The sequence below is a fragment of the Hypanus sabinus genome, chromosome 10, assembly GCF_030144855.1.
Source record: "Hypanus sabinus isolate sHypSab1 chromosome 10, sHypSab1.hap1, whole genome shotgun sequence".
NCBI classification, from domain to species: domain Eukaryota; kingdom Metazoa; phylum Chordata; class Chondrichthyes; order Myliobatiformes; family Dasyatidae; genus Hypanus; species Hypanus sabinus.
Genome location: NC_082715.1, coordinates 12,871,333 through 12,883,794, shown reverse-complemented (window position 1 = coordinate 12,883,794; position 12,462 = coordinate 12,871,333). Strand labels below are relative to the sequence as shown.

The window sequence follows — 12,462 nt, the reverse complement described above, 5'->3', positions numbered from 1 at the left end:
GGTTGAGAAATGAAACTTTGGTTATGATTGAATGGTACAGCTGACTCAATAGGCTGAATGGTGTCTTTCTGCTCATATACAGTCAGCCCTCCTTATCCACAGGGTATTGGTTCCAGGACCCCCCGCGGATACCAAAAAATGCAGATGCTCAAGTCCCCTATTTAACCTGTCTCAGTGTGGTGGTCTTTAGGACCCAGCGGAACCCCGGACCTTACTTAACCTGTCTCAGTGTGATGGACTTTAGGACCCAGCGCAGCTCTGAATCAGCAGTGTTTCTGTTCACAAAAATAATAACGATCACGATTGAAAATAAAGAAGTAATAAAGCTATCGGAAAGAGGTGAAATGCCATTGGTCATTGGAAAGGCGTTAGAACATAGAACATAGAATAGTACAGCACATTACAGGCCCTTTGGCCCACAATGTTGCGCTGACCCTCAAACCCTGCCTCCCATATAACCCCCCATCTTAAATTCCTCCATATACCTGTCTAGTAGTCTCTTAAATTTCACTAGTGTATCTGCCTCCACCACTGACTCAGGCAGTGCATTCCTTGCACCAACCACTCTCTGAGTGAAAAAGCTTCCTCTAATATCCCCCTTGAACTTCCCTCCCCTTATCTTAAAGCCGTGTCCTCTTGTACTGAGCGGTGGTGCCCTGGGGAAGAGGCGCTGGCTGTCCACTCTATCTATTCCTCAGGCTACAGTCGGTCAACGATCGGAACAATTTTAATGGAGCATGTGAAAGGCCCTGCCCCGATGAAAGCTACAATTATTACTAAACAACGTAGTGGTTTGAAATGCATACATTTCTTAAGTGTTTTATATGCATAGAAGGGTAAAATATATACTATATACTAAGACAAACGTTTGACTAACTGACACTAAATAATACCATGTGTACCTGTTCTGACTTCAAATCCGACTTAAAGACAGACTCAGGAACAGAACTAGTTAATAACTCGGGGACTGTCTGTATTTTTAAATCATCTCCAGATTATTTATAATAACTAATACAATGTAAATGCTATGTAAATAGTTGTTATACTGTATTGTTTAGGGAATAATGACAAGAAAAAGTAGTCTGTACATGCTCAAACAATGAGTGCTGGAGAGAGAACTTCCGGGTTTTCCCAATCCGCGGTTGGTTGAATCCGCGCATGCGGAACCCGCGGATAAAGAGAGTCGACTGTATCGTGGATTTACAGAAGCGTGACTTAGCACAAATTTTCTCATACATTTTAAAGCACTCTTTCAAGCTAGTAGGACTATAACCAGCGGTCATAGGTTAAGGGTGAAAGGTGAAATAGTTAAAGGGAGCATGAGGGGAAACATCTTCACCCAGATGGTCGTGAGAGTGTGGAACAAGCTGCCAGCATAACTGGTGCATGCAAGCTCAATTTCAGTGTTTAAGAGAAGTTAGGATAGGTACATGGATTGTAGGGGTATGGAGGGTGTGCTCAATGGAACTAGGTAGTTTAAATGGTTTGGCATAGGCTAAAAGGGCTGAAGGGCCTGTTTCTGTGCTGTGCTTTTCTATGACTCTATGTCTATGACTCTAGTGATGATAATTGGATTTTGCTTCATGGTACCAGTTAATGACTGAATTCAGGATAAATTCCATTACTTTCATTATGGGTGTCTAAGCGTAATCATTCATTGAAATGAAAGATTTGTACCGAGTGTATACAATATGGGTCAGTATGGAAATGGATGTTTTTGATTTACAGAGAAATTGGCTTACAGACAGAACTATATAAGATTATGTTGCCTTTCTCCATCCCTATGACCAAAATACACCTTCTTAAATTAATCTTTATTCAATTTTAAGTGCTAATTCTCTGACCGTTTTGCTGTAGTTTTGTTGCAATTTATTTGTATGTCCTTAACTGTTTGGCACACTTTAAAGGTATTGTTTTCTGATGCAATTCAATGTTATTTGGGTTTTGGTTTCTCTAATGGTGTAGTCCTGAAATGCCAAGGGAGAACGTCCGATTTTGTAAAGAAGCTTGGATATGCCTTGAGCCTGTTTTATACGATGCCTATGAAAGGATTTACACCCCTCCCCCTCCCCGGGAGGTTTTCATGTTTTATCGTTTTACAACATTGAATCACAGTGAATTTAATTTGGCTGTTTTTGACACTGATTAACAGAAAAAGACTCTTTCATGTCAAAGTGAAAACAGATCTCTACAAAGAGATCTAAATTAATTACCACAGTACAAATATATAACACAAAATAATTGATTACATGCATATTTATTCTCTTTAATATGACACACCAAATCAAAACTAGTTGGTTTTAGAAATCACATAATTGGTCATATGGAGATCTGCTTTTGCAGACCTGTGTGCAGTCAAGGTGCTCCAATTGATTGTAGTAAAAATACACCTGTATCTGGAAAATTCAACTGCTGGTGAGTCAGTATCCTAGTGAAAACTACACTATGAAGGCAAAAGAACATTGAAAGCAACACCGCGAAAAGGTTATTGAAAACCATAAGGCCACCAAGAGACCTATGGCAACTATAAAGGAGTTGTAAACTGAGATGCGAGAGACTGCACGTACAACAACTGTTGACTGGGTGCTTCACCTTTATGGCAGCTCTATGGGAGAGTGTCGAAGAGAAAGTTGCTGTTGAAAGAAATCTCATAAAATCTCGGTTAGAAGCATGTGAGTGACTTTGAAGTCAGCTGGAAGAAGGTTCTATGGTCTGATGAAACCAAAATTGAGCTTTTTGGCCATCAGACTGAACACTATGTTTGGTGTAAGCTAAACACTGCACATCATCAAAAACACACCATTCCTATTGTGAAGCATGGTGGTGGCTGCATCATACTATGGGGATTCATCACTGCATCAGGTCTTGGAAAGCTTCTGAAGGTAGAGGGTAAAATGATTGCAGCAAAATAGAGGGAAATCCTGGAGGAAAACATGATGCAGTCTGCAAGAGAACTAAGACTGGGGAGATTTGTTTTCCAGCAAGACAATGACCCCACCCATAGAACCAAAGTTACACCGGAATGGATTAAAAACAAGAACGCTAATGTCTTGGAGTGGCCGGGTCAGAATCTGGACCTCAGTCGAATTGAGAAATTATGGCTGGACTTGAAAAGGGCTGTTCACTCATGAACCCCATGCAATCTGACAGAGCTTATGCAGTTTTGTAAGAATGAGAAATATTGCAGTATCCAGATGTGCAAGTCTAGCTCCCAAAGGTGCATCTACTAAATACTGACTTGAAGGGGGTGAGTACTTATGCAATTAATTATTTTGTTTATTATATTTGTAATTAATTTAGATCACATTGTAGAGATCTACTTTCACTTTGATAGAGCTTGATCAGTTTTGTAAAGAAGAATGGGGAACAATTGGGTCTGTGTAGATAGATCTCTATCAGTGCACATCTGGACACTGCAATTTTCTCTCATTCTTACAAAAGGCTGTAATTAGAAACATAGAAAAATAGAAAACCTGCAGCACCATACAGCCCCTTTGGCCCACAACGTTGTGCTGAACATGTCCCTTCCTTAGAAATTGCTAGGCTTACCCATAGCCCTCTATTTTTCTAAGCTCCATGTACCCATCCAAAAGTCTTTAAAAGACCCTGTCTTATCCGCCTCCACCACCGTTGCTGGCAGCCCATTCCATGTACTCACCACTCTCAGCATAAAAGAACTTACTCTTGACATCTCCTCTGTACCTACTCCCAAGCACCTTAAACCTGTGTCCTCTTGTGGCAACTATTTCAGCCCTGGGAAAAAGCCTGTGACTATCCCCATGATCAATGCCTCTCATTGTCTTGTACACCTCTTCAGGTCATCTCTCATCCTTCGTCGCTCCGAGAAAAGGCCAAGTTCACTCAACCTATTCTCATAAGGCATGCTCCCCAATCCAGGCAACATCCTTGTAAATCTCCTCTTCACCCTTTCTATGGTTTCCACATCCTTCCTGTAGTGTAGCTGCAACGTTACCTCTCGGCTCCTAAATTCAATTCCACGACAGATGAAGACCAATACACCGTATGCTTTCTTAACCACAGAGTCAACCTGTGCAGCTGCTTTGAGCGTCCTATGGACTTGGACCCCAAGATCCTTCTGATCCTTCACACTACCAAGAGTCTTACCATTAATACTATATTCTGCCATCATATTTGACCTACCAAAATGAACCACTTCACACTTATCTGGGTTGAATTGCTGCCAAAGATGCATCTTCTGAATACTGACTTGCAGGGGGTGAATGCTTGTGCAGTCAATTGTTTTGTAATTTATATTTGTAATACATTTAGATCACATTGTAGAGATCTGTTTTCACTTTGATATGAAAGTCTATTTTTCTGTTGATCAGTGTCAAAAAAGCCTACTTAAATTCACTGTGATTCAATGCTGTAAATCAATAAAACATAAAATCTTTCAAGGTGGGGTGAATACGTTTTGAGTATGAGACCCTTTTCTATTAAATTGCAAGGTATAAAAAAAAGGCAACTAACTGATTTTTTTTTGTGTTTCATGTTAAATTATATATATCCCTACTGTTTTTAATGTTGAAATGACAAGTTAGGACTGAACTTCTTTCTTGACTCGAGTTAGACAATTTTTTCCATGCTGCTGAATCAGAAAATCTGCTTTCTGAGGAGCATGGAATATGTGTTCAATACTATTACATTGGTTCCTGTGTGTCAGTATAATTATAATTTATAAATTAGAAAGCCTAGAAATTATCTGTTCTATTTATCAGCAAGACTGTATTGAATTTAGTAATCAAGCAGTATGCTATATGCTTTTTGTACAAATGAAATCTAGAACTGTAGGATCTCACTTGTTTCAAATAGGGCTAGTCATGGCACAAGAATTTTAACAGCAGAAGAGATATTGGAAACATATGGAAAGAAGAGAAAATGGAAACACTTCAAAACCATCAATGGTGTTTTTGCACGTTCAGGTATGAAGCAAGATGACTAAAAGGATGCATTTAATTGATTTCACTTTTTAAAGTACAGTGGATTCTGGTTAACACACACAAAATGCTGGTGGAACTCAGGAGGCCAGGCAGCATCTATGGAAAAGAGTACAGTTGATGTTTCTCCAGTTCCTTCAGCAAGACTGGAGGAAAAAAGATGAGGAGCAGTTTCTGGTTAATTGGGACCAGTACAGTTTGACCCACACACACAAAATGCTGGTGGAACACAGCAGGCCAGGCAGCATTTATAAGGAGAAGCACTATTGATGTTTTGGGCCGAAACCCTTCGTCAGGACTAACTGAAAGGAAAGATACTAAGAGATTCGCTCAACACCTATGCTTGGTCTGCCAGAGAAAGCAGGATCTCCCAGTGGCCACACATTTTAATTCCACGTCCCATTCCCATTCTGATATGTCTATCCATGGCCTCCTCTACTGTCAAAATGAATCCACACTCAGGTTGGAGAAACAACACTTTATATACCGGCTGGGTAGTCTCCAACCTGATGGCATGAACATTGACTTTTCTAACTTCCGTTAATGCCCCTCCCTTTCTTACCCTGCTCCTGACATATTTAGTTGTTTGTTTTTTTTTCTCTCTCTGTGCCCATCACTCTGCCTGTTCTCCATCTCCCTCTGGTGCTCCCCACCCCTTTCTTTCTCCTGAGACCTCCAGTCCCATGATCATTTCCCTTCTCCAGCTCTGTATCACTTTCTCCAATCACCTTTCCAGCTCTTAGCTTCATCCCACCCCCTCTGATCTTCTCCTATCATTTCGCATTTCCCCCTCCCCCTACTACTTTCTAATCTCTTACTATCTTTCCTTTCAGTTAGTCCTGACGAAGAGTCTCGGCCCGAAACGTCAACTGTGCTTCTCCTTATAGATGCTGCCTGGCCTGCTGTGTTCCACCAGCATTTTGTGTGTGTTGTTTGAATTCCTAGATTTCCTCGTGTTTGCAGTTTGACCCAATTAAGCAGCTGCCCTAATTAGTCAAAGTTGTATGGAAATAGTTCAAAGATATTTAAAAAAAGGACAAACTACAGTTTAACCGAGTAACAAATTATGTATTTTCATGAAATACAGAACAAATTGGAACCCAACCAATACCTCAACAGTGCCATAAAACTGTGCATTAGTTCTTAATAGTTATCCATGCAGAAATTCATCTGCCATGTTCTTTTGGATTGACTATAAATAAACAATTTGCACAGTCACCTATTGTAGATAATAGACTGCCATAACACAATACTTCAGATGATTGCATCTTCCAAATCTTCATTTTCATTGTAGCAATCAAGATGATTGTCGTTACCTTTGTAAATCCTAACTTGCTGAACTAGTGCAATCCTTTCAATTTCACTCTCAGCCATTTCTGAAATCTCCAAGTCATTGAATGCTTGAAACCATAGTGTGCAGAACAGTTCCACATTGTCCTACTGCTTATTTCTTGCCTACTATCAGTGACAAAAATCACTGCTTTTTGAACACAAACACAAGCTATTTGAAAATTGATTGCCTAAGCAGAGTGTAGAGTCTAACAGCCATTCAAGTGCATGCCACTTACGCTAGTTGGAAACTGTTCTGCAACAGTGTCCTGCCCCAAATAAATGGTCTGGTGTCCCAAATAAACAGCCCAATTGACTGGAATCCACTCTATTTACATTTGTGAAGGTTCTTTAAGTATTTAATTTAAATGTTAACAGAAGGAAATAAATTTCCTCAAAAAGAGTACAATTCTGAATTAATGTAATTATTTATTTCTACAGATAAGAATTAATTGTAGAGATAGTTAATTTGACAAGTTTGCAATGCATTACTTATATTTCACAATAAAGAAGAATATATAAAAGAGAGATTTTGATTGGCCTTTTTTCTCCTTTTTCTCAGGCAAATATCATTTCTATGATAATTATTTTGATCTGCCAGGAGCTTTGCTGTGTGCACGGGTAGTGGATCTATTAGATCAGGTGAGAAAGGCTTTAAGTTCTTACACTTTTTCCTCATTGAGTCATGGAAGTTGCAGCACTCTAAAGGCTATCCATACCATCATCTCATACTGGTTACTTACTGTAAATTAAATCATTTATTCTGATTCTGATTTTGATCCTAGAAAAGCAGCATGTTTTGTATAAATATTCTACTACAGCTGTAAAGAAAGCACGACTCTTGAAATCTTTAACCATTTATATTTTTTTCCTATAATTTTAAAATTTGGGATATAAACAATAGGCATAAATACTGAAAATCAGCAAAATTATACTTAACTAGTTAAGACAATTAGTGTTATACGCCTTCAGATTTTGTTGTTAAAGAGTTAACGTTCACATATCATCTTGAAATGAGAATTGAGATTGCACATATCTTGTCCAAGTTTTCAGAAATTAAAACTGGAAGGTCTAACTTGTCATTCTAATCTTTATTTTAATGGCTGAAAATTACTTTGCACAACTGTTGATTAAAAGAAAAATGGCCTATTTGAAGAGCAATAATATTGTATGCTTTTCTGAGTGCCTGGGTACCCATCAGGAATTTCAAACCTTGACTATTTGACAAAGCTTTTCACTAAGGAGCAACTTTATTTTCTATTTAAAGCTCCATCAAATGATGCCACACCCAAGATATTTTGTGTTATTTTTAACTTTGCTACCTGAAAAATGGTATTTCCTCTTCAGCTGCAAAGCTCCAGTCTTTTGTTACCTCTTTTACCTCTCTGTCTATCTTATAAATAGACCAGTGTTGTAATTGACTAAACTGAGCCTCATAGAAGCTGTATATAAGACCAGAAGGTATTGGAGCAGAATTAAATCCATGGAAGTTGCTCCACCATTTCGTCATGGCTGATCCAATTTTCGTCTCAGCTCCAATCTCCTGCTTTCACCCTGTATCCCTTTGTGTCTTAACCAGTCAAGAATTGTCAATCTCTGCCTTAAATGTACGTAAAGAGTTGCCCTCTACAGCTGCATGTAGCAAAGAATTCCACAGATTCACCAATCTCTAGCTAAAGAAATTCCTTCTCATCTTCGTTCGAAAAGGACACCCCTCTATTCTGAGGGTGTGTCCTCTGGTCTTAGACTCTCATTATAGAAAACATCCTATCCACATCCATCCTATAAAGGCCTTTCACCATTCGATAGGTTTTAATGAGGTCACCCCTCATTCTTCTGAATTCTAGTGAATACAGACCCAGAGCCATCAAACAGTCTTTATATGACGAGCCATTCAATCCTGGAATCATTTTCATGAGCCTTTTTTGAAACCTGTCCAGTTTCAGCACATCCTTTCTAAGATAAGGGGCCCAGACTTGCTTGCAGTATTCCAAGTGAGGCATCATCAGTGATTTATAAAGTTTCAAAATTGCTTTTATGTTCTAGTCCTCTTGCAGTGAATGCTAAAATTGCATTTGCTTTCTTCAGCAGACTTCAACCTGCAAATTAATCTTTACAGAATCTTGCACGAGGACTCCCAAATCCCTTTTTGCACCTTGGGTTTTTGTATTTTCTCTCCATTTAGAAAATAGTAAATCCTTTCATTTCTTCTACCAAACTGCATGACCAGACAATCCCAAAAATGTATTCCATCTACAGTTTTCTTGCCCATTCTCCTAATCTGTCTAAGTCCATCTAATTCCACTCTACTTCCTCAAAACTATCTTCATCCCACCTGCCAACTTTCCATCATCCAAATCACTGACATATAACATAAAAAGAATTGGTCCCACCACAGACTTCTGTGGAACACCACTAGACACCAGCAGCCAAACAGAAAAGGCTCCCTTTATTCTCAACCTTTGCCTCCTGCAAATCAGCCACTGCTTTATCCATGCTAGAATCTTTCCTGTAATACCATGGGCTCACAGCTTGTCAAACAGCCTCATGGGTGGCACTTTGTCAGAGGCCTTTTGAAAAGCTAAGTACAGTACAGAACATAAACCGATTCTCCTTTGTCTATTTTGTTTGTTACTTCTTTCAAAGTATTCAAACAGATTTGTTGGACAAGATTTTCCCTTGAGGAAACCATGCTGACTACAGACTATTTTATCATGTGCCTCCAAGTGCCCTGAGACCTCATTCTTAATAATCGGCTCTAACATCTTCCCCACCACTGAGGTCATCAGGGTCTCTCTTCCCGCCATCATGGACATTTACACTACGCGCTACATGCTGCATCCGCAAAGCAAACAGCATTATGAAGGACCCCATGCACTCCTCATACAATCTCTTCTCCCTCCTGTCGTCTGGGAAAAGGCACCAAAGCATTCGGGTTCTCACGACCAGACTACGTAACAGTTTCTTCCCCTAAGCCATCAGACTCCTCAATACCTGGAGCCTGGACTGAAACCTTGCCCTACTGTCCTGTTTATTATTTATTGTAATGCCTGCACTGTTTTGTGCACCTTATGCAGTCCTGGGTAGGTCTGTAGTCTAGTGTAGTTTTTTTTCTCTGTGTTGTTTTTTACATAGTTCAGTCTAGTTTTTGTACTGTGTCATGTAACACCATGGTCCTGAAAAACATTGTCTCATTTTTACTATGTACTGTACCAGCAGTTATGGTTGAAATGACAATAAAAGTGACTTGACTTGACTTGACTAACTGGCCTATACGTTCCTGTCTTCTGCCTCTCTCCCTTCTTGTAGAATGGATTGACATTTGCAATTTTCTATTCATCTGGAATCATTCCAGAATCTAGTGATTCTTGAAAGATCATTACTAATCCCACCACAATCTCCTCAGCCACCTCCTTCAGAACCCTGGGGCGTACACTATCTGGCCTAGGAGGTTTATCTACTTTCAGATCTTTTAGTTTCCCAAGAAACTTCTCTCTAATTATGGTAACTTCACACACTTCATGAACCTTGCCACCTGGAACTTCCATTATACTGCTAGTGTCTTCCACAGTGAAGACTGATGCAAAATACTTATCAGTTCATATGTCATTTTGTTGACCCCTATTATTACTTCTCCTGCATTGTTTTCCAGTGGTATAATGTCTACTCTTGTCCCTTTCCTACACTTTATGTATCTGAAGAAACTTTTGGTATCTTCTTTAATATTATTTGTTAGCATGGGGGCGTCACGTGATGACGTAGGGTCGAGACGTTGGGAATCCAGTTCCCTCGTAAAAAGTAATGAAATAGGGTTTAAATGAAGAAGAGTTAACAAATGTCTACTAGAAACTATTTATAAGTAACTCAGGATTATCTTTTGATATGGCTCCTAAACCGAAACAGAAGAAAGCTACTACTTCGAAGACTACGCAAATCGGCGGGGAAAAAAGCCTAACCGTCCCAGCGAAGCCTCGGACTCAAGTTGGATCGCCTTCCGGCGATCACGTGATGCACTTCTGATGATGCGAGACAGGAAGTTGCAGCAATGTCGGCGGTCTCTAAGAAGAAACGGCAAGAACAACGCATGCGCGAAAGTATGCATGAACAGATATTAACAAAACTGCAAATCCCAGCTATGGCTGGAAGTGGAACCAGAAGTGAATCGGAAGTGGACTCAGACTCTTTGGGAAATTCAGAGGAAGAGGAAGAGGAAAAGAAGGAAGAGATTAAAGGAGACATAAAAGATATCCTGATATATATTATGAATGAATTAAAAGCTATAAGAAGGATGCAGAAAAAACTCGATAATGTGGTGGAAAAACAAATGAAGATGGATAATAAAGTTAAAGAGATGGAAGTAAAAGTGGAAGAAAACACTGAAAGAATAGATAAGATAGAAGATAATAATCTTGTCTGGACAATAGAAAGAAAACGGATGTTGGAAAAAATAGATGCGCTTGAAAATTCTAGTAGATGAAATAATATCAAAATTGTTGGTCTTATGGAAGGTACAGAGGGAGAAAATCCAATAAAATTCTTTCAAGAATGGATTCCGAAAATGTTGGAAATGAAAGAAGGAAGCCAAGTAATTGAAATTGAAAGAGCACACTGAGCTTTAAGACCAAGACCTCAACAAGATCAAAATCCAAGATCAATTTTGATTAAATGTTTAAGGTACCAAGATAAAGAAATGATCTTGAAAGCAGCTATTCAAGGTGCTAAAAAGAGAAATGGGCCATTGATAATAGGAGGGAAAAGAGTGTTTTTTTAAATCCAGACATAAGTTACGATCTTCTGAAGAGGCGGAAGGAATTTAATCCAGTGAAAAAATCTTTATGGGAAAAGGGCTATAAATTTTTATTGAGCTATCCAGCAAAATTGATAATTTTCCTGGATAACAAAGAAAGAAGATTTTTCGTTGACTACCGGAAAGCGGAGAAATTTGTACAAGAACTTCCTGATGTCCACGAAGAGAAGTAAAGAATTATAGAAATGAAATGGACTAATGATGAAGACTGAAACAAGGTGGACTTGAGGGACATTTATATAAAAAAAAAGTTGAGTATTAATTGGGAGTAGAGACATTGATTATTTTTTTCTTCACTAATATATTTGCTTTTATTTGCGGGGGAGCTGGAAGAGCTCCTGATCGATGGCTGCGAGTTTCACGTGTACAATCATGGTGATTGCCATGACCCATAAAATGGGGGGGGGGGGTAATGTTGTGTTCTTTTTATTCGCAACATTAGTGGGGGGTACTTTGTTTTTTTTTCTTATATATTAGTTATCTTTCTTTTATTTTTATTTTTTTTGCCTGGATGGTTGGGGAGAAACTCATAGCAACATGGAGAATTTTAAAGAGTTCCCAAGATATTATGAATGATTAATTTACTTAATTTTTTAAGTTTTAATGTTAATGGAATTAATGGACCTGTGAAAAGAAAAAGAGTTTTAACATATATTAAGAAAATGAAAGGAGATATAGCTTTTTTACAAGGAACACATTTATCAGAAACAGAACATAAGAAATTAAAGAGGGATTGGGTTGGAAATGTCATTGCAGCTTCACTTAATTCAAAATCGAGAGGAGTTGCAATTTTGGTTAATAAATCTTTACCAATTAAGATACAAAATGTAATAATTGATTCTGGAGGGAGATATGTGATTATACATTGTCAAATTTTTTTCAGAATTATGGACTTTTATGAACATTTATGCACCAAATGAAAATGATGCAAAATTCATACAAGAAGTTTTTTTGAACTTGGCTGATGCACATGATAAAATATTAATAGGTGGAGATTTTAATTTTTGTTTAGATCCAGTTTTGGATAGGTCAACTAAAATTGCTATAAAATCAAAAGTAATAAAACTAACTTTATCATTAATGAAAGATTTAAACCTGATTGATATATGGAGGAAAATTAATCCAAGAGAAAGAGATTATTCATTTTATTCAAATAGACATAAAACTTACTCAGGGATTGATTTTTTTTATTATCAAAAATATTCAAGATAGAGTGAAAAGTGTGGAATATAAAGCAAGAATGCTGTCAGATCATTCCCCCTTGATAATGACAATGATAATGATGGATAAGGAGGAATCGATTTATAGATGGAGATTTAATTCAATTTTATTAAAATGTCAAGATTTTTGTGATTTTATGAAAAAACA

At 38.2% G+C, this 12,462-nt stretch overlaps 1 protein-coding gene across 1 annotated transcript in view; it reads left to right on the top strand.

Moving 5' to 3' along the window:
* nt5dc1 (5'-nucleotidase domain containing 1) overlaps window positions 1-12,462 on the top strand; it is a 619,201-nt gene that overhangs the window by 52,161 nt on the left and 554,578 nt on the right. Inside the window, exons 4-5 of the mRNA XM_059981450.1 lie at window positions 4,834-4,943; window positions 6,850-6,929. Of these exons, the coding sequence (XP_059837433.1) occupies window positions 4,834-4,943; window positions 6,850-6,929 (190 nt within the window). The remainder of the gene's footprint in view (window positions 1-4,833; window positions 4,944-6,849; window positions 6,930-12,462) is intronic.